Source organism: Nomascus leucogenys, chromosome 14 (genome assembly GCF_006542625.1).
Source record: "Nomascus leucogenys isolate Asia chromosome 14, Asia_NLE_v1, whole genome shotgun sequence".
Taxonomy (NCBI): Eukaryota; Metazoa; Chordata; class Mammalia; order Primates; family Hylobatidae; genus Nomascus; species Nomascus leucogenys.
Window position 1 is genome coordinate 59,937,379 of NC_044394.1, and position 23,500 is coordinate 59,960,878.

Genomic DNA, 23,500 nt, shown 5'->3' on the forward strand with positions numbered 1-23,500 from the left:
TTGGTATATTAGTCCCTATCTCAGTAACTAAATGATGGTTTTTCCTATAGACAGGAGATAAATTGTGTCTGAGGGTCAAGTGTCTAGACCATATGAGTGAGACTGAGATGGTCTTGAAAGCAGAAATAATGGAATATATGATGTGACTATTTTGCAGACACAAGAGGCATACTTCCCATGTTTAAGTTTTAGAAGTTTATCTTTATTTGTTCAACCCTTGAGGGACTGAGAACCTGTATTTTGTGAAGTTAAGAACAGCCACTGCAGTTCGGGAACAAACGCCCATGCCTTCAAAACCTGTAAGAATTTTGTAACATTCTGAGTGCTAAATCGAACTTGAAAAAATGCACTGCAAGCTCTATCACACAGCCACATCTAAGTTAATGTAGGAGAGATGGGAGAGACTCTAAAATTGAAAGAGACAAGGAAATGATTAATGGTAGAGGAAAGAATAAATGAAATCAGATAAAAGAGACCTTCACACACTTAAGAAAATTATCTTCATCACAAACAATCAATGCCTTAGGGATCTGTGAAACAGCATGCTTCAACGGGCTGTATTTCAAATTCTCTGAGACTTTATGCATTACTTTGTTAACTCAAAAAACATTTGAGGAGACACTACTATGAAACAGGTCCTGCATGCACACTGAGAAATCAGAGGTGAGTAAGATACAGTATAGCTGTCAGGGGCTCAGAGATTAGGGGACAAAGACAGGTACAGAAAAATCACATACAGTGTGAGTGTGCAAGGAGCAGTGGGGACACAAAGGAAGAATTGACTCTATCTGGAAAAAAAAAGAAGGATATTCTTATTCCAGGGTGAAAAAGAAATTCATATCTTTAAAATTTACAAAAAAGCCATGAATTTTCAAATTTGCTGTTGAGATGGGAAGACTATCACTTTGAAGATTGATACTTTTGGTGCTATTTTTAATGTTAAATTTAATATTTATGACGAGGAATGTATCCTGATATATACTGATTTGGGCTGTGATATGGTATGGCTCTGTGTCCCCACTCAAATCTCATCTTGAATTGTAATCCCTACCTGTCAAGGGAGGGACCTGTAATCCCCATGTGTCGAGGGAGAGAAGTGATTAGATTATGGGGGCAGTTCCCCACATGCTGTTCTCAAGATAGTGAGCTAATTCTCACCAGATCTGATGGCTTTATAAATGGTAGTTTTTCCTGTGCTGACACATGCTGTCTCTCATCTGCCACCGTCTAAGACGTGCCTGCTTCCCCTTCTGCCATGATTGTAAGTTTCCTCCCCAGCCATACAGAACTATGAGACAATTAAGCCTGTTTCCTTCATAAATTACCCAATCTTGGGTATCTCTTTATAGCAGTGTGAAAGTGGACTAATACAGTAAATTGGTACTGGGAGTGGGGCACTGCTATAAAGATACTCAAAAATATGGAAGTGTCTTTGGAACTGGGTAATGGGCAGAGGTTGGAAGAGTTTGGAGAGCTCAGAAGAATATAGGAAGATGTAGGAAAGTTTGGCCCTTCCTAAAGATTTGTTGAATGGTTTTGGCCAAAATGCTGATAGTCATGTGGATAATGAAATCCAGGCTGAGATGGGCTCCCATGGAGATGAGGAATTTATTGCAAACTGCAGCAAAGGTCACAATCACTCTCTCACCTGCTGTCATGTAAGATGTGCCTGCTTCCCCTTCTACCATGATTGTAAGTTTTCTGAAGCTTCTCCAGCCATGTGGAACTATAAGTCACTTAAACCTCTTTCCTGCTGGGTGCGGTGGCTCACGCTTGTAATCCCAGCACTTTGGGAGGCCGAGGTGGGTGGATCACAAGATCAGGAGATCGAGACCACGGTGAAACCCCGTCTCTACTAAAAATACAAAAAATTAGCTGGGCATGGTGGCGGGCGCCTGTAGTCCCAGCTACTCGGAGAGGCTGAGGCAGGAGAATGGCATGAACCCGGGAGGCTGAGCTTGCAGTGAGCCGAGATTGCACCACTGCACCCCAGCCTGGGCGACAGAGCGAGACTCCGTCTCAAAAAAAAAAACAAAAACATAAAAATAAATAAACCTCTTTCCTTTATAAATTATCCAATCTCGGGTATTTCTTTTTAGGAGTGTGAAAACAGAATAATACAGGTTGTCAAGCAATTAAAAGATTGACACCACATATCTGATCACAATTTTTCAGATGATTTCATTTTGCAATTTGTGCAATCTCAACATTGGTCGAGAAGATAAGGAAAGACATGGGAAATGAGGCTAATTTTGCTCTGCTCAAAGCTGATTAGAATAATGAGTTTAGCTGCCTTTATGAGAACTGTCACTGATAAGCATGATATTGAAGCTTTTTGTGACAGTTATGATAATAGGTGGAAGGTATTGCCTGACTGAGTTTACTTCAACCAAGTAGAATATATGTATATATGTAAATAAAATATTAGAATAAAAGGGGAGAAGTACCATGAAAAGCATATCAATAAATTAGAAACTATTCAGCACAAGGAGCAAAAAGGCAAGAAACATGTTAACTTTGAATATTCATTATTGTGAATTATTATAAGGGGAGATGAATGAATATCCTTTCTGAACATAAGGTAACTCCAATTGAAGCATAAGAAGTTAAAAGTAGTAAAGGGAAATGGTTACCTAAAGAGGGTTACTCTGCTCTATAAAATTCCCTTTGAAGTTTTAGGATCAATTTTACTCATGAAGAATGAGTTAGGAATAAGCCTATCTGAAGACAGAGTTGGAAGCAGAGACTTCAAGAGCCCTTCCAGCCCTCAATTCAGGGTTGTATTTCATCAGCCTCTCTCTCCTAACACAAAATACAATGTGGATGTTCCTGGACAGTGAGTGGCCCAGGCTTCTTCCATTTTGTGGCTCCACCATCCCCTACAGCCTCAGAATTCTTTGCTGAATCTTCTGCATCCAGCCAGCAGAGAGGATAGAAGATCATATAAGCCAACCAACATTGAAATGGCAAATGTCAATTAGGTAGGCCTACCATCTTCCATTGGCAAAACTCTGTCACACAGCCACATTTACCCAAAATAGTGTCTTGGAAATATAGTCCATCTATGTGTCCAGAAGGCAGAGATAACAGGGTTTGGCGAATACAATATAGTCTTTACCACAGTTCAACAAATAGTTGCTGAAAGCATGTGATGTGTGCATCCTGCTGGGACCCAATAACAAGGCAGACTCCCTGCCTTTGAGGCACAAGTGAACAATTTCACAACAGTATGGTAGGAACAAGGGGCATAACAAGCACAGGATATGTGGAAACTTAGAGGACAATACTTAGCCGAGTCTGGAGAAGCCTTGGAAGGCTTCCTGGTAGAGGAAACACTTGTGCTGAGTCTTGAGGATAGGTAGAAAAGTGGGAGAAAAAGGAAAAGGTATTTTAGACAGAAGCAACAATTGGGATAAAAAGTGTAGAAGAGAACTATAAGCAATTCGATATTATCAGAATGTAAAGGAATGAGCAAGGAGGGGCAGGTGATGGAGCTGCAGGAGCCTTCTATGGAGAGCCCAGTATGTCATCTAGAAGTATTTGGATATTTTAAATAGGCAATGGGGAAAAAATGGGAGATTTAAAAGAGAGACTGGTATATGAGCAGCCATGCCTTTAATAGAGGTCACCTTGGTAGCTGTACTCAGTATGGCTTTGATGGTGGCAAGACTTAGATATTTGGAGGCTTTTCCAATTGTTTAGGCAGGAGATGATAAGGGCTTAAACTAAGCTGTAAAGGAAGAATCAATGCAAGAAATATTAATGACTTAAAATTGGGAAGATTGTTAATTGTTATATGTGAAGCTTCAAGGAAAAGAAGGAAACTGGAATGGTCCTAGGCTTCTGATTTGGGTAACCTTGTAACTTGCCTTGTCATTAACTATATTAGTCCATTCTCACATTGCTATGAGAACTACCTGAGACTGGGTAATTTATAAAGAAAAGAGGAATAATTGGCTCATCATCCCACAGGCTATATAGGAAGCATGGTTGGGAGGCCTCTGGAAACATACAATGATAGCAGAAGGCAAAGGAGAAGCAGGCACATCCTACATGGTGGGAGCAGGAGGAAGAGAGAGAAGAGGTGGGTGCTACAGACTTTTAAACAGCAAGATCTCATAAGAACTCACTCACTATCATAAGAACAGAAAGAGGGAAACCTGCTTCCATGATACAATCACCTCCCACCAGGCCCGTCCTCCAACGTTAGAGATTACAATTCGACATGAGATTTGGGCAGGGACACAGATCCAAACTGTATCATTAACTGACAGAAAATATAGGTAGAGACATAGGTCTGGGGGGAAGGTGAGTACAGTTTTGGGAAGTTGTCCAGCTATCTATTGTAAACTTAGGGTCATACTGCATGTAGAAATGTTTGTTCCTCTATCCTTGGGAACAGTAATACATTCATAACAAGCTACATGTAAAAAGGACTCCCCAGGGCAGCCAATCTTATGGTAGAGGTTGTATGGTAATATATTTCTCCTTCATAAAAGTGGGAAAATAAACTTAGAGGCATAAAAATACCATCAATTTACTGTGTTCATGGATTCTCTGAACTAAGAAGTTGGACAGGGCTCAACAGGGGTGATTTATCTCTATTTGTCAATGTCTAAGGCTTTGGTTGGAAAGAGTCATATGCCTGGGGGCTGGAATAACTTGGAGATTTCTTCACTCACTGCTGGGGCGTTGGTGGAGAGGACTGAAAGGCTGGCTTTGGCACTATCAAGTGTCTAGCAGCATTCCTAGCCTCTAGCCACTGGATACAAATAGCATCCCACCCACCCAGCAGTAACAACCAAAATGTCTCCCTGACACTGCCAAATTTATCCTGTGGGACAACTGTCTCCTGTGGTTGAGGTCAGTGGGCTATACATGTCTGAAACTTCGTCAGGACTGGAAAGAGATTTTTCAAGTCATCAATGTGTAGGTGATCTTTAGAGTCACTGCAATATATAAGATATCACAGGATGTAGGGTGAGAAGATCAGCTCTTCAAGGTTAAAAGGATGGACCCATATTGAAGGGGTTAAGGAAAAGAAGATAAAGCATTAAGAAAATGAAAAAAGAAAAACCGAGAGAGAGAGTAGGAAAACCAAGAAAGACAGAAAAGAGTGGTGCAGTGGCTACTGCGAGTGCCTGGCTAGCATCTTATCTCCACTTTCTTCTTAGAGAAGCTCAGTCTCTTGCCCACAATGACTGGTGATTTCATCCATGGACCTACACAAGCCAGACCACAGAGTCCTTCCTGTGATTTTATATTTTAAGCCACAGAGCAAGGTGTTTCTTTTTCTCTTCTGTCCTTATTTGAAACTACGTAAATCCCGAAGTCCCTTTGGTGTGCTCCCTGCCACATGGCAAAGGTTCAGCTGAGTGCGTTTAGAGATGCCATGAATTGAAAATGACCACCTGTCCCTTGCAGCTCAGGAAGAGGCTCTTAAGGGAAGTTGGTGGGAGCACTAATGCCTGAAGAGGATTTCTTGGGCTCCTAAGTCATCTTTACTTCATAAAGTTATCTCAGAATTTTGTCAGCTAGTGCTTCTCTGTGAAACTTCCAAAGACCAGAAAACCTGCACCAAAAGCTTCCATTCCATGTTGTGTCTTGCTTCTGACTTCTGAGCTAAACAAGCCATGAACCTGTGCCAAATATGCACATACAGTCTGTGAGCTGTGTGGGGGCTTGATCAGAAGCAAGCACCCCAACACACTATATTGTACAAGTTTGTTACAGTTTCATCTGCAGTAGAAGACAATGAAACCAGCAGCAGAAGGAAGCAAAGTGGAGAGCTGAGAAAGACCAACTTTTTGGTAGCATTTAAGATCCTGGATCCAGTCATCTCTGAATCCTCAGATCCAGCCATGACCTTCCAGTTGTGTGAATCAATAAATGCTCTTAAGTGGAATATCTTTCTGTTGCAAATGCAAATGTTCTAATACAGAAACTAAAACCAGGTGTGAAGTGATAAACCTAAAATGTGGAATTGGTTGAATCAAGATAGGGAAGGTTGAAAAGCTGTATTCCTTGTTATATGAAAGTGAAGCAGCTGCTACCTAGTGTATTTTATGCCTCAGGCAATGTCCCCACCACCATAATTACAAGAACATTATGGACTTGGTCAAAAGGATATGGGAGCGAAAACTGAGACAGGCATCTGCCCCGGAGCCCTCCCAAACACCTCTGCTACTGCAGTCCCTGCCCAGTAAGGCTCATAATCCCACCCCATAATCAGCTTTGATGCTCCCTGGTGATGGAAATCAGCTCCCAATTGTTTCATTTTTCTAAGAGGTGGAAACAAGGATAGATGACGTTAATCTAAAGCCCAGGGGAATCAGATGATTCCTGCAATTGTTGCTAAGGGACTGAAACCACAAGGGCAAGGATCTAGATTCAGCAATGCTGACTCAGCAAGATTTTTGGCACTTGTAACTAGCCAGCCAATGTTGCTAGCCACCCAAAATTATATAATCAGGCCAGCGACTGAGTGTTGCAAGTGAACTTTATTGCCCCCTTGGCAAGCAAAGATTATGATAATGATTGTTCAGTTCTTAAGAGAGCCCTCCAAGAGTCCTTACAACAAAAAGTGGGTTGCTAAAGCAGTAGAGACCTCACCAATCCTGACCAATCCTCTTAAGCACAATTCCTGACCATCCTCTTAAGCATGGGGACAAAGTTAATGAACAGGGGAGATCCTCCCAGCAGGAAGGCCCTGGAGCACCCAGATAGACTGAGTAGGAATCTACTCCATGGCAAGAGAAGGGAGTCAACAGAGAGACAGGTCTCACTCTTCCTGTTTACCAGCTTAGGGGATGTTTTGTCCTCTGTAACCTATTTCTAAATTGGCAGAGGCTGGCTTCTCCTCCTTCCCTACCAACTTCTTTTCATATAAGGGCTACCATCTTATTTCTAGCTTTAGGTAAGTCTTCTATTCCTCTATCTGCTTAACAACTCAACTATAGCAATCATACATATAACCTACAGAAAGTGAAAAGCCCATTATCACACAGGAACCATCTCCCCACTCTAATCCTTGAGGGGCCTGGCAAAAGCCCATACCCACGTATATAAAAGGGTTGTCATTTAAGGTAAGGGTAACCACAGAGACAGACAGGCAACCAAAAAGATTTTATGTAATGTTTATTTTTTTTATTCCCATCCTAACTTTGGCTTTAATCCTTACCTCTCATTTCCATTCTTTTCTTTGAAATCCAAATTTTTTTTTAAAAAAGTGTTTAAAATCACAATTATCTAGAGTCATAATAAAATTTTCTTGTCTCCAAAGAGGGGGAAGACACACCACTTTTATTTTTATGCAGCATTTTCAAATATGCATGTCAATATATATTTTATAAACTATGTAAAATAAAAACCCTTCATCCTTTGAGGTTATTGACATTTTCTAGTTCACTGACACATCTCCCATAATACAATAGTTCTATTCATTTTCATGAATGAGGTGGGAACTACACTAAAAAATAGGATTTTAATCCCTGAGGTGCCAGTTAAAATGGACGAGGTTGCCCTTGCAACACAAGATTTTAAAAATCAGCCTTAAATAATAAGCATGGATCATGCTATTTGAATCAGAATCACCTCCATAGCATGAAGTCATTTAGGAAATTGCATTTATTGGGTTAAGTTCACCCTGCTATTCCCAGCCCTCATGCTATAGTGATCTTTCCTTTTGCAAAGGAATAACACAGAGCAAGGAAGTCTGCTGAAACTTCTGAGATCCTCAGAAATCAAGAGAAACCACAGTCGCGTTTCTCCAATCTCCATCCACAGTGTTGGAGAGGGTTTTTCAGCACCATTCCAAGACCAGGAAAGGTTGATGAACTGCTTTGATTTTTCTACTTCTCCATACATTTGGCCAAAAAGGAGCAATCCTCCTGGCTAGAAAAGGGGCATGTCCTGCTTTTTCTCTGAAATCACAATATTAGCAGAGCTGGGTTCAGTTCCTTGTGCCCATTGTCCCTGCAGATGCTCTCCTTTCCAGGCGGCCTCCAGTGGTTTCCGGGGTCCTGCTGCTCCCTAATAGTAGCGGTTCAGGCTCCTGTTCCCGGGCACCTCAGGCTGGCCATTCATCCAGATCTCCCTGATGATGCGCTCGCGCTCCTCCAGCCGCTGGGCGCGCTCCAGCTCCTCCGCGGAGGTGAACACGTTCTTGTTCAAAGTCCTCTCAAAGCGGCGGTGTCTCCGCACGGAGAGATCGGACGCGGTGTCCTCACTGCCGTCCTCGCTGTCGCTGCTGTCGCTGCTGCTCTCTCTGTCTTGCAGGAACTTCTTCCCGGGACGCCGCCTGCAGTCTGTGTGGCAAGAGATCCTTATCACCAAAGCAGCCAGGGTCAGCACCAGCCCAATGCACACGCCAGAAACAAAGTACAGAGCTGCTCGCTCAGGATTTTCTGGAGGAACAAGAGGAAGAAGCAAGCATTTGAGAGATGACAACTCCATATGCAGAGATCCGATATGGCTCCAGCCTACACCTCTCACCAGGCCCCAAAGTTTTGATGGTTACAAATATTGTCCTCCCATGTGACATATTTTATAATGTATTCAAAATATAATTATTGACAAACGGTGAATCTGTAAAAGGTATATGAAATTCTTTCACTCTTCTTGCAACTTTAACTTAGAGATTATTCCCAAATGAAAAGGTAAAAGAAAGAAAAACAGTAATTATTTGCACCTACTGTATGCAAGCAGCTGTGCTTAGGTGTCATTTGTTTAAGAGATATATCTATCTAAAACCTCTTTTCACCTAGACCAAAACATCTTTACTTGTGAATTTGCTCATGCACCCCCACTGAATTACCCTTTCATCACAGTGGTAGACAGCTTCTGAGATGAACCCCATCTCCTAGTATTCACATCCTTGTGCAATCCTCTCCCCTCAAGTGGTGGACCTAGTGACTTACTTCTAAGAAATACAATTGACCCTTGAACAACATGGGTTTGAACAGCACAGGACACCTATACATGGATTTTTTTCAAACAAAAGTGTAGATTGAAAATACATTATTTGCGAGATGAGAAATCCACATATAAGGAGTGTCAGCTTTTCAAATATGTGGCTTCTGCAGGGTCAACTGCAGAACTGAAGTATGCATGCACGGATTGGGGTAAACACAGGGATGCTGGAACCAATCCCCTGTGTATACCGAGGGACAACTGCAATGGGTGATTCTAAGATTAGGTTACATAAGACTGATTTTGTCTCGTTCTCTTACTCTCTCCCTCTCTGGGGCTCTTCTTACTTGCTGGTTCTGATGAAGCCAGCTGCCATGTGTGAGCTGCCTTATGGGGAAGTCCAAGTGGCAAGGAACTAAGGGTGGCCTCTGGCCAACACCCTTTAAGGAACTGAATGGTGCCAACAGCCATGTGAATGAGCTTGGTTGTGACTCAATCCTCCATCTAGTCTTGAGGGGACCACAGTCCTGGCCTTGCAGCAGCCTGTGAGAAACCTTGAACCAAGGAACCCAGCTAAGCCACACCCAGATTTTTGACCTGTAGAAACTGGGAGATAATAAATGTGTGTTTTCAGCCACTAAGTTTTGGGGTAGTTTTGTAAAAAGCAATAGTTGCAATCAGTCACACATTGAAAGCCAGTATAGGTATTTAGGAGTGCCCTCAGCAGGTTAACTGAAAGGGGAGGAGAAATTTGAGCTCTTTCCTTGGTGAGAGAAGATAACAGTAATTCTGTTAATGATCAGTATGTTTAGTGGGCCTAGTTGTGACCCCTGTAAGATGTGCTTAACAGAATGGGAGTCTTTGAGTGAACAGTTTTCATTCTAGGTACCTACGAGAACAAAGGAACAGGCCTAGCCTTGAGTACACTGTACCCAATGTGTAGTCTTTCATCCCTCACCCCCCTCCCACCAATTTCCCCTGAGTCACCACAGTCTATTATATCATTCTTATGCCTTTGCCTATATTTGGACAATTTTTGTAGGTTCTGGAAATTCAAAGACTTAAATAAGATGCAGTTCTTGCTCTCGGAATGCACCTAGTCTACTGGGGAGACAGATGAAAGCAATGGACAGAAAATAAAACAATGGGCTGTTAATGATGGGAGCACATTGTGGGGGCAACCAGCCCTAGGAGACAGGGAGTTATGGGGCATTTTGTGAGCATGAGGATGAGATGGAGACACTTGGACCAAATGCTAGGACGATTAGGTAAATTCAAGCCTACTGAAGACCACTGTGTTCCCCCTTATATGGCAAGTCAACACTAACCTACATGCTGGTCTAGTGGCTTGTTCCAGGTCACGCTCACAAAGGTAATGGCATTAAGTTGTGTTTTCTATTTCTGTGTGCTACTTATTAGGATTCTTTTCAATTCAAATACAAAAACTTCATTTTGTTTCACCCTGGTTCCGGATTGTTAAAATTTTTTATAATCTTGATGTTGTCATCCAAATTAATCTCTCTGACTACACGTTGGGTAAAGTGTACACTGCTCTGGTGATGGGTGCACTAAAATATCAGAAATCACCACTGAAGAACTTATCCATGTAACCACAAACCACCTGTACCCCCAAAACTATTGAAATAAAAAGAAAAGAAAAAAATATTGTCCAAATATGTTCCTAAAATTTCATGAACTCCATTACATCATCAGCCTCAATCTTTAAAATAGCCCACTTATTTCCTTTTCTTCTACTCCTTTCCTCCTTTGTTGGTTGTCTTTTACGAAATAAAAGGCAGAAGCAAAAAGAGGTACTGTTACATCCCTAGGCCACACGACAAGGTAGAAAGGCCCAAGCAAACAAACACAAGTCTATCCAGTTTCAAAGCCTATTCCCTTCTCATCATTTCCTGGTGCTTCTATGGCATCAGTGTCAATGCTGAGGTGCCATATATTTCACAAGACAGTTGGGAGGATCAGTGCAGATAATGCATGTGAAAGTGCTTGGTAAACGTTCCTTTCTGGGTAAATAAAGGTGGTCTTGTAAGATCTAGCTAGAGCAATTAGGCAAGAGAAAAAAAATAAAAGGCATCCAGATAGCAAGAGAGGAAGTCAAACTATCACTCCTTGCAGACAATATGATTCTATACCCAGAAAACCCTAAAGACTCTGCCAAAAGGCTCCTCAAACAGATAATTGACTTCAGTAAAGTTTCAGGATGCAAAATCAATACAAAAATCAGTAGCATTTCTATGCACCAACAATGTCCAAGCTGAGAGCCAAATCAAAAGGTAATTTCATTTACAATTGCCACAAAAATAATAAAATACCTAAAAAACAGCTACCCAAGGAGGTGAAGGATCTCTACAACAAGAATTACAAAACACTGCTGAAAGAAATTAGAAATGTCACAAACAAATAGAAAAATACTCCATGCTCATGGATTGGAAGAATCAACATTGTTAAAATGGCCATACTGCCCAAAGCAATTTACAGATTCAGTGCTATTCCTATCAAAGTACCAACATCATTTTTCACAGAATTAGAAAAAGATTCTAAAATTCACATGGAACCAAAAGAGGGTTCAAATAGCCAAAGCAATCCTAAGGGGGGAAAAAAAGAAAAGCCAGAGGCATCACATTACTCAACTTCAAGCTATATTATAAGGCTACAGTAAGCAAACAGTATGGTAGTGGTACAAAAACCAACACATAGACCAATGGAACAGGATGAAGAACCCAGAAATAAAGCTGCACGCCTACAGCCATCTGATCGTTGACAAAGTCAACAATAACAGCAAAGGGGAAAAGATTCTCTATTTAATAAATGGTTCTAGGATAACTGGCTAGCTATATGCAGAAGATTGAACCTGGACTCCTTCTTTTTACCATATACAAAAATTAACTCAAGAGGGATTAAAGACTTTAGTGTAAGACCTAAAACTATAAAATCTCTAGAAGAAAACCTAGGAAATACCATTCTGGACACTGGCTTTGGCAAAGAATTTGTGACCAAGTCTCCAAATGCAATTGTGACAAAAAGAAAAATGGACATGGAGGATCTAATTAAACTAAAGAGCCTCTTCACAGCAAAATAAACTATCAACAGAGTAAACAGACAACCTACAGAATGGGAGAAAATATTCCTAAACTAGGCATCTGACAAAGTCCTAATATCTAGAATCTATTTAAAAAAAATTGAGTAAGCAAAAAATAACTCCATTACAAATGAGCACAGGACATGAAAAGACACTTTGCAAAGAAGACATACATTCAGCCAACAAATATGTGAAAAAATGCTCAATATCACTAATCATCAGAGAAATCATGATCAAAATCAAAACCACAACAAGATACCATCTCGTACCAGTCAGAATGGCTATTATTAAAAGTAAAAAAATACCATGTTGACAAAGTTGTGCATAAAAGGAACACTAGGCTGGGCATGGTAGCTCACACCTATAATCTCAACACTTTGGGAGGCTGAGGCAGGCAGATCACTTGAGTTCAGGGAGCTTCAGACCAGCCTGGGCAACATGGTGGAAAACCCATTATTACAAAAAACACAAAAATTAGCCAGGTGTGCTGGTGCACACCTGTAGTCTCAGCTGCTTCTGGGGCTGAGGCAGGAGGATCACTTGAGCCAGGGAAGTAGAGGCTGCAGTGAGCCGAGATTGTACCACTGTACTCCAGTCTGGGTGACAAAGTGAGATCCTGTCTCAAAAAAAAAAAAAAGTAGGAATATAAATTAGTTCAGCCCCTGTGGGAAGCAGCATGGAGATTTCTCAAAGAACTTAAAACAGAACTATGATTTCACCCAGCAATCCCACTACTGGGTGTATATCTAAAGGAAAAATAAATCTTTCTACAAAAAAGATACCTGCACTTGTATGTTTATTGCAGCACTAGCACTATTCACAATAGCAAAAACATGGAATCAATCTAGATGCCCATCAACAGAGGATTGGATAAAGGAAATGTGGTACATATACACCATGGAATACTAAGCAGCCATAAAAGGAATAAAATCATGTCTTTTGCAGCAACATGGATGCAGCTGAAGGCCATTATCTTAAGCAAATTAACACAGGAATAGAAAATCAAATACTGCATGTTGTCACTTATAAGTGGGAGCTAAAAGCTGGGTAAACATGGACAGAAAGAAGGGAACAATAGACATTAGGGACTATTAGAGGGGGAGGGTGGGGTGGGGAAATGGGTTGGAAAACTACCTATCAGGTACTATGCTCACCACCTAAGTGATGGGATCATTCGTACACCAAACCTCAGCGACATGCAATATACCCATGTAACAAAACTGCACAGTTACCCCCAAACCTAAAATAAAAGTTAAAAAAAAGCCAAAAACAGAAACAAAAAAACTAATAAGGAAGGGATATGAGAACCTTCTGTACTACCTCTTCAATTTTTATGTTGATTCAAAACAGCTGTATATAATGTGTATCTTTTTTAAATCTAGCAACACTGTTTCAGGAAAAGATCTGTTTTAGATATTATTTAACAATTAGCTTAATGTCTCACCATTAGCTTGAGATGCTGTTTACTTTTAAAAGTGAACCAAATGTTAAGTTGTCAATGTATCTGTACATCTCTAGTTGTAGCACTACTGAGTGACTTAATAAATTTAAATTTGCACCACACACACTTTGTTTTTTTTTTTAAAGATGGTCTTCTCAGAACTCATTTGCTTACAAATAGCATATTCCTATGCCAGGTGCTATGGGATCACATCAAAGGCCCCACCTTTATCTTTAGATTTATATTTTCCTGGAGGAAATAATGACCAGAACAGCCCATGAACTCCACACCAATCTGCATTTATTTGTGATCTGCTGATTATAATTAACATGCACAATGTGTATAAAAACATGCTATCTGATGACAGGCTGGAACGGGCTTGAGTCTTATCCAGATTCTAAGAGCAACTTAGAAAATTCTTAAGCCCTCAGATAGACAGAACATGTCTTGGGGCAAATAAAAGCCCTGGACTTGGCCTCCCTGGATTGGGTTAAATCCAATAATTTGCCTTTCTTTTGTAAAGTGGGAGGAAGGCACTCTCATTTATTAGTTAAATGACCTTGAGCCAGTCACAACCTCACTGGACCTTCAAGCCTGATAAGAGAAAAGGACATGCAATAAACATAATTGGAATTGAGCACAACTGAGTGAAATAATGGAAGTGGGCAGGAGGCACCATTGGGGCAATCTCAGAGAATGCAGAATTGGAGAAAAGTCAGTGGGCACAGGAAATGGAAAACCAAAAAGCCATAAAGGGTCAGTCCAGAGTGGTCTTCACAAAACCTAGTTCTAATGATAATAAAAAAGTCAAAATCACTGGGATAAAGCAAAACGAAGCCCATTTGCTGGACAAATGGGTTCTGCTGTTTATCAAGATAAAATATCTCCCAAGGGTCAGGTCTGAACTTTGTCCAGAGTTCCCTAGGAGTCCTTTTCCTCTGAAAGAGCCTTGACTCTGCCTCAGAAATCTGCTCCTAATTGCTAACAGAATTGATTTTCTGCCACTAGTTGCATCAGGAAGGAATAAGGTCATTCTACTCAGGGTGACGACTGGTCAGGGAGCCCAGATTGCTGCCTCGGCCCACAAACTCATCAGGCCACTGACTACACCTAAGTCCCTGTTGGTCTAAAAGGGCCTGAGTTTCATCTCACTGCTCGGCCTTAGTCGAGATAAGCAGTCTTCACAGTGGGAACATGTGCCTAAGAGGTGAACAGGCATAGCTTGTTTTAAGGAAATCTATTTCTAGACCTTACACAGCCATTTTCTTTGTTCTTTCCTGTATTGGATCTGCCTGAGAAGATGCCTGTGGTGGAAGGCACAGGCTTACCTGTTCTACACCACCCACTGCTTCCCCCATTTCGCTAAAGTCAGACCCTTCCCCCACCCCACATCCCATCTTACTATAGTGCACTGCCCAGAGTGCAAAAATGGCCACCAAGCAAAATAACAGTTCCAAATATTGAAATATTGATGTCAATGACAGGAGGCAAAAGCCCCTAATAACTGGTAACACATTCTTTTCCAAATCAGTTTCCAATTCTTGGTTTTCAACAATACTGAAGGAAGGCCTAATCAGGTTGTCAGCTGATAAATCAAAATAACTTTTGATGACAGATCACTCTGATTTTTGGCATACGATGAAAACTTAATTCAAAGACTGGAGTGACTTAATTATAACAAAACTTCTTTTGTTTTTGTCTACATGTTTATGTGAACAAAGTTTCTTAACACCCATAGCTATACAAATAAAAATCAGAAATAGAACTGTCACTGAATCATGCTTCCTTCTGGCAAAAGTGATATTTATTAATGAATACATAAATACATAAACAAATTGAGGGGAAAGGAGGAAATTCATCCATCTCTTTAAGAGATACATTTCCTGTAAATTTTAATTTTTATGTTTAAAAACTCCCATGTACCTTCCAATTTCATACAGAATGTACCTCACATTGGTGTCATCCTCTTTTATCTCAAACAGCAAGTTCTCTCTCTTACCTCTCTCTCTATCCCTTTCTTTCCCTCTCTCCCTTCCTCCCTCCCTCCCCTTTTCAACCTTCCCCTTTTTGCCTGAGGTTCTCTTCAGTCATTGTGCCCAATGCCCAGAGTCATTTTTTGACCACTCTTTGGCTTCTAGACATAAATTAATTAATATCAGCCATTCTCATGTCTCTTCCATCTCTTTCCTACTCACTGCCATTTCCCCACACCTGCAGCTTTCTAACTCTGGATTCCACTTCCTTCCACCTTGAATTCATTTTGCACATGGCTGTCAAAGCAACATTTTAAAATCTGACTTCTATTATTTGCCTTATTACTTTTACAAAAAAAAAAAAGAGGGTACTCAAGGCTGTCAAAAATCTGGTTCCAATCTCCCTTTCAATCATATCCCCCCAGACTCTTCCACAGGAGCCTCTAGTCCAGACAGCCAAAGACTTCATTGTCCACTCTTGACCCACAAACACACCCTCCTCTTCATGTTCATCTTCTGCTGGAATGCCAGAGTGTGGGCCCCTTAGTGAATTTTTTCCAATAGATAATTAACCTTCAATAAAACTGAGTCTTTCTTACATTGATGTAGTGCTCAAGTGACATGCTTTGAACTTCACAAACGTTTAATTCCTTCTTTTGTTAGTATGAAACATTCTAAAGGAGTTTTCTTAGAGTTCTATTAAAGATCACTTTATTATGAGTGTGAAATAAAAATTCTACGTAAGGTTATTGTGAAAATTCTCCCCTTAGGAAAAGAAGAATTTAAAGTAATCCTTCATATACTTTGGTTTAGGAGGTATGGCTTTGAGTATATAAATTAGAAATGGGTTTATACTGCTTAGTATGCCCTGGCAACAAAAAAGGTTTTGATTTCTAGCCTTACTTTGGCTTTGCCTCCTTAATCAAGCGAAAGAAATTGAGCCAATTATAGTTACGCCACAGCTTTTCTGAGCTAGAATGAAATGAGCCAAAGAGAGGGACTGGCCCACTTCTGCTATAATGCCCTTGAAGGAGCCACATAATGGGAAGCTGGCTCTACTCTCATGGGTAGAGGAAGGGACCCTGTAGGCAGAGTAAGTGGGAATCAGCAGCCGAGCTCCTGTCATTGGCACTGTACATCCATTTTCTGTGGATGATCTTTCAGACCAAAGTCTTGTCCTCTGTCTCCTACACCATGAAGCCTTGAAGAGAACCTGCCTAGGTAAGCCATGCTTCAGAAGGAGATACCAATACTGCATCTTCCCTCAGTCCCCTCAACCCAAGGAAGACAATTCCCCAACCAAGAGAAAACCTGCCTGGATCCCAGAGTGAGAGAAAGAGGACATGACAGAGAAAGAGTACATCAGTTACACTTGCTTTATTGCCCAACTCATGCAATAACTCAACCTCTCTTGTGTTAGTATAAGTGTGCAGCATTAAAAGAACTTAATTTAACCAATCCATGTTGGTAGGTTACAAATAAATTTGGGATAGGCTGTCTTTTAAAGCCTCTAGATAGCTCATGTATCCTTCCACTAAGGCAGCAAACATAACCCTGTCCTCCCTGGAGTATGAATCTGGAGCTCCATAAATCTATCTCCATTTCTTGAGTCTCCTATATTCCCTACAAGGGTTTTCAGACCATGAAGGTATCTAACATAATAACAATGGCCACATAATCCAGTGAAATAAAAGTCAAAACCTATAAATGCTGAACAGACATAGCAGAGCTTGAGCTATACTCCTTCTACTTCCCAGGCCCTCCACAAGTGGCATCTCTGCATGCACCCTTTTACCTATTCTGGAATCTAAGAATGCTTAAAAATATTAGGGTATATGCAGATATACATATTGCATACACGCATGCACAAAGAGACATAGATATGCACTCATGGGGAAGAAAGGGAGGGATGAGAACAGGAAGGAAGGCAAGAAGGAAAAGAGGGAAAGAAGGAGAAAGACATTAGATAGATGATACATACATACATACATACATACATAGAGTGAGTGAAAGAGCTGTCATTCACTGAATGCTTCTCTTTGCCAAGACCTGGAATAATTCCTTTATGCTGATCATCTGTAATACCTTCAGCCATTACCACTGTTCAGCAGAGTAAGTAGTGCTACTCTTGTTTAAAAGTGGAGGCCAAGATGAGGGTGTCAAATGTAATTCTGCCTGATACTCAAAAGTTCATGCTTTGACCAAAATAGAAAATGATATTAAAGGCAGAAAAACAAGTCATTTTAGCTTTCACATACTGCCTTCACCCCACCTATTACATAGGCCTAACTTCAAAGATAGTTTCTGAACTCCATCTTGGAAACCACTGTTCTCCCTCTGTAGCTTAATGAGTCCACCTTGTCCTGCCTCCCAGATCAGAAAACATCCCCTTTTGTCTCTAGCATCCAGATGTGGATTCCTGGACAAATCCAGTAAGAGCAACCAGACTGGGTAATGGAATTCACTGGATCCCAAGCTGGTGACTCAGGCCTGATTTTCACAGCTGATACAATTTATGTCATGCTTCTTCATCCTTTTCCCACAAAATTCAAAACTGGAGCTCCAAGGTGATTGTTTTTTCTCTCCTCTAATACTTTCTGCTCCAGGTCACTTCCTCTTGGCCAATGATCCACCCTGGTCTTGACCAGATCCAGACAGCTGTTAACTACCCAGGAAGCAGAGTGGGGAGGGCCATTGTCAGTTGTTTTCCCTTAATAAATAAAAATAACTGTATTGCTGTATCTTGTTTCCTGCAGGGTCATTGTTTTCGCGGGCAGGAAGAGGCCCTATGTAGAGGTCCTGAAGCTAATTTCATTTGCACCCTCAGAGGTCAGATCATGCCCAACAGACTCCTTGTAGGAGAGGGTAGCAGCAGCCAGCCCAGACCAGGCCAGCTGGTCTCCATGCAAGTGCAACCTTCTCTCTGCCTGGGCTTTCTTCTTGGCTCTGAAGCTTCCAATTCCTTTAGTGAAAAGGAAAAGGCTTTTAAAAATTGGTTTTGACAAATATTGCATGTTTTCACTTAAATGTGAGAGTTAAAAAATTTGATCATATGCAGATAGAAAGTGGAAAGACAGACAGCAGGCTGGGAAAGGTGAGTGGAGGGTAGGAGGGAGGATGAAGAGAAGTGGGTTACATGGTACAAATGTACAGTTAGATAGAAGGAATAAATTCAATGTTTGATAACAGAGCAGGGTGACTACAGTTAATAAAAATGTATTGTACTTGGGCAATAGACACCCTAAATGCCCTGACTAGATCACACTATATACATGTAAGAAAATTTCTCATGTGCCCCATAAATTTGTACTAATAAAAAACAATCTTAACCTCCCAAAATAATAAAATAAAAAAGTGGGCATTAAAGAGAATCATGAGGTTTGTGTGTAGTCAGGGAGTGCTCAGCAAAATCTCTTCTCCAAACTCTTTAGGCGCTGTAAGAACATCTCTTGCCGGGCGCGGTGGCTCACACCTGTAAATCCAAGCACTTTGGGAGGTCGAGGCGGGCAGATCATGAGGTCAGGAGTTCGAGACCAGCCTGGCCAACATGGTGAAACCCCGTCTCTACTAAAAATATAAAAATTAGCTAGGCCTGGTGGCAGGTGCCTGTAATCCCAGCTACTTGGGAGGCTGAGGCAGGAGAATCGTTTGAACCCAGGAGGCAGAGGTTGCAGTGAGCCAAGATCATGCCATTATACTCCAGTCTGGGCAACCAGGTGAGACTCTGCCAAAAGAAAAAAAAAAAAAAAAAGAACATCTCTTTATGGCATTCTGCCCCACCCCATAGCAAAGGGAAGACCTCCACTAACACTATTGCCCTCTCTAAAATGCTGGAGGAAGCTTCCTTCCTTTTCCTTTCGTCTCTGACTTGTTCTTCCCCAGGAAGGAGTATTGAGAAATCTCTGTTCCTACCTGGCTGGCTCTGACGTGTGCTCCTTTAAATTCACTCATTTCAGTTCATGTCCTTTGCAGGGACATAGATGAAGCTGGAAGCCATCATTCTCAGCAAACTAACACAGGAACAGAAAACCAAACACCACATGTTCTCACTCATAAGTGGGAGTGGAACAATGAGAACACATGGACACAGGGAGGGGAACATCACACAGGGCCTGTCAGGGGGTAGGGGGCAAGGGGAGGAAGAGCATTAGGACAAATACCTAATGCATGAGGGACGTGAAACCTAGATGACAGGTCGCTAGGTGCAGCAAATCGCCATGGCACATGTATACCTATGTAACAAACCTGCACGTTCTGCACACGTATCCCAGAACTTAGAGTAAAATAAAGAAAAAATTCACTCATTTCATCCCCTTGCACAGGCAATAGGCACCCCACAAGGAAGCATCCATTGCCCTGCCCCTCCTCCCAATCCACTGGCTCACTTTTCTTCCCCTGCAAGGGAAAGACCTACAATCCCATAGCTGCCCTAGAACTCAACGGACTAGGTAGAAGGCCCTGACACATTATTCCATCCAGCATTACCACTGCTGAAATTGACACTGATGAGGTCAACTTCAAAATTCGAATGCTTTTTCTGGGTCCTTGAGTTTGGAAGAAGGGTGTGATTAATTAGCCCCTCCAGTCTAGGCAGCACTTTATGTGGTTGCGCTATAATTAGTTATATAACCATTATCTTTCCCACATGACAGTGAGGAATCTGAAGGCAGAATCCATATGATTGATTCACTTTCGATTCTCTGGGCATTCAGCACAGTGTGTTGCTCATGGTGCATATCTCACAATATTCATTGAACTAAATTATGAAGACACCATTTCCAAAAGTTCAGCTAATAAATTTGTTATATGTAGATATATATGTATGCGTATGTATGTGGGCATGTGTATAAATATGTGCCAGTATAACATTAAAAGAGTAGGGAAATTTGGGGAGGCTGAGGCAGGCAGACCACGAGGTCAGGAGTTCAATACCAGCCTGGCCAACATGGTGAAACCCCATCTCTACTAAAAATATGAAAAAAATTAGCTGGGCATGGTGGCACGCATCTGTAATCCCAGCTATTCGGGAGGCTGAGGCAGGAGAATCACTTCAACCTGGAAGGCAGAGGTTGCAGTGAGTCGAGATTGCACCACTGCACTCCAGCCTGGGCGACAGAGTGAGACCGTCTCAAAAAAAAAAAGAGGAGGGAATTTTTTAAATTATAAAATCACCATAATTTCACAACCTGAATATAACTATACAGTGTGTAGTACAGTAAATTTTCCTTTGCTCTTTCTCTATCATATAAACATGCACATATTTATTCACATTTACCTGCTTATAGTCAGAGTATATATATAGACATGTATATATAATTCATATCTTTTCCTCTGCATATACTGTACATGTATACTTCACATGTACACAGCATATAACACTGTTCAATATTGCTTCATGGTCTCCCTCCATCATGCCTAATAATGGCTCCATAGTATTCTTCCCAGTGCAAGTGCCACAGTTTACAAAAACTGCCTCCTGCCTTGGATATTTAGGTCGTTATGAGGAAATATTTTTGAAAAATAGTATTAGAAGAAATATTTTTGTGCTTAATGCTACTTCCTTTTTTGCTTGTTGTTTATTGCCTTGACTCAGGAAAGGAATCTCTGTGTCAAACAGGATACATATTATTATAGCTCTTGATACACACTGCCAAGTGGGTTTTGAAAAGTGGTACACTAATTTATGTTGCCATCATCTGTGTTCAAAAGTACTACTTTCACCAAACCCTCTCTAGTGGAGGATATCCCAACTGTTAAAAAATGTTACAAATTGTGAGCCTCTCCTTAGGGGTGGTACTGGAGGCCTGGGGTCCTGGCATTTCTCAGCCCATGCAGGAATCTCCCTGATGAGTGTCTGAAACCTTTTTCAGATTAACTTTAAGTACTCCAATGCATGCTTCTGAAACCAGAGTAGGCACAGCCTCAATTCTATGCAGGGAGGATGCACAAAAGCAGAATATCCATGATACATCTTTCTGGAGCAGCAATTTTACTGTGAGATTTGGAAAAAACAAATTTAATTCATTTCCAAGAGAATGTGTAAGAACTATCAAGTCTTAGGACACATGGCCAGGACCAAAAGGTGCCCAGTGAAGTGCTGGGGTGGGGCCCTGTCCCACAACCCTTGGGCCAAATAAGAGGAAAAGTAGAACCTGGGACTGAGGAAGCCCCAGCAACTCCAGACTCCATAGCCGTTTACCAAGACTCACAGGAAGAATGAACGCAAAGGCAAGGGAAGAACTGCAGAGGAAGAACCTACCACAGAAGTTTCCTAGGAGACTTCAAGTGAAGCATCAGCAAAACTGAAAGGCTAATGCCTGTCCACACATCCAAAAGTAGGTCTGTCCTGGATCTGTTTTCAACAAGTCAGCCAGCTGTCAAGAAACCTGAGATGTGATTCTTCCACCTGGCAGAGCCTCCCATCAAGACATAAACTGGGCTCTCTCTTACCTTATGGACAGCTGATGTGTGGAGGTGGATCTATGGATTGGCCTCATGCTGCATTCAAAAACTTTGCCTAGGACCCAACAATCATTGCCAAGATGAAAGTCAACAGGCCTGAAGCTCGCTTTCACGGTGTTCTCCAGCCTGTAACCAAGACACTAGTCCTGGCCACTTCTTCAAACCCGACACAAGGTTGTGCTGATATAAATGCAAACCCAGCTCTATGCCTACCAACCATCTATGTGACTAGGACTGCAAATTGAGTATTCAGGCACCAGGCAAGAGGTCTTCCCAGGTTTCCAACTAGACTTTCTAGAATTTCCAAAGATAATTACTTTGCCCCTTTCAGTGCCCATCCTCCAAAGATATTCAGAGGGGGCCTCTGGAAGCCATTTAGACTCTCCAGCCTCCTCCCTAGTGAAAATGGACTTGGATACAAAGAGGCAACCTACTGACCTCAAAGGCACCAGCCCAGATACTGAGTATAGGGGCCCCCTATGACACACCTCATCTGAGCCACATCAAAGCCCAAACTGTTCCTCAACCTCCACCATCCAGACAGCCCAAAACAGCCCTTCAGAATTGTCTTGAGATGGGACAAGAGACAGTAGAGCTGCAGGTTCAGAATGGCTGACTCATCCCTCCCTCCTGAAAAGTCTATACCTGCTAATCAGAGCCTCACACCTTAGGGGGCTCAGCCCTCCCAGTAAGTGTCCCCTAAGAGTACCTTCTGGTCCTTTCCTCCTCTGAGGGGAGGAATGATACCCTCTGTGCCAAAAAATATATAACCTCTACTCTCGCATGACTTGATTGACTGATGAACTGATGCCCTGAGAAGGAAAGAGATGCAGAGGACAGCCTGTGTCTTGTGTCTTGTGAATTCCTGTTTCCCTAGCTGTGATGCCTGTGCAAATGGAGGAACCTCAAATAATACTGGGTGGTGGACACACAGACACTGCCTAATAAAATTCAGTAAATTTAAATTGAATTTAAGGGGAACTTATCATATGTCATATAAAAATTTAAGTTGGGGAATTTTATAAGAAAACTGAGTTAAAATGTATAAGGGTATTAAAATATAATTTTAATAGGAAGCTACGAAAATTATCTGCACTTGCTGTGTAAATGATTGAATTTTGGGTAACTATGTAAGATCATTGATGGGCTTGAAAAGATACCCGCTACTTAATTTTATCAGACATTTACTTTCAAATATTTGCTGTTAACCAGTTAACCAGTTAACCAATACCCTCTGATGTTACTAAAATTTGTTTATTCTGAGGGAGCACTTCTATGAAAACAATAGTAAGATTGTTGCTAATTTTGGTTATTAAAATAATAAAATTGTTTGGTTAGTTTATGTTATTGTTAACCAAATGCTCCTACACATAGCATATTGTACAGACATTTTGATCCATGCTTTCACCCTAGGTCAAATTTCCTTAATTTTATTCATCAAATTGTATTTACTGTAGATAAAGGAAACATTGTAGTTATCATGTGCTCTGCAGATCTGTACTTTGTTAGAAATACAAATTCTCAGTCAAAACTCTGGATTTTAAATAATACTTTGAGGTAATTTCTATGCACATTAATGATTGTTAAGGGGGGTAATTTGATTCTTAAAAGAGGGGA

General features: G+C 41.2%; 1 protein-coding gene and 1 non-coding gene across 3 annotated transcripts in view; one reads left to right on the forward strand and one right to left on the reverse strand.

Annotated features, from left to right (window-relative positions):
* The first annotated feature begins 4,362 nt into the window (after positions 1 to 4,362).
* LOC115838497 lies at positions 4,363 to 4,496 on the forward strand. Its single transcript, XR_004033516.1, has one exon. It is a non-coding gene; the product is annotated as a small nucleolar RNA U109 (small nucleolar RNA).
* A 2,769-nt stretch (positions 4,497 to 7,265) lies between these two features.
* EVA1A (eva-1 homolog A, regulator of programmed cell death) overlaps positions 7,266 to 23,500 on the reverse strand; it is a 74,798-nt gene continuing 58,563 nt past the window's right edge. The window contains exon 4 of one of the 2 annotated variants that reach the window (XM_003268717.4): positions 7,266 to 8,405. In XM_003268717.4, the coding sequence (XP_003268765.1) occupies positions 8,032 to 8,405 (374 nt within the window). In that variant the 3' untranslated portion in view covers positions 7,266 to 8,031. The remainder of the gene's footprint in view (positions 8,406 to 23,500) is intronic. The other variant, XM_004090426.2, reaches the window with a different exon arrangement.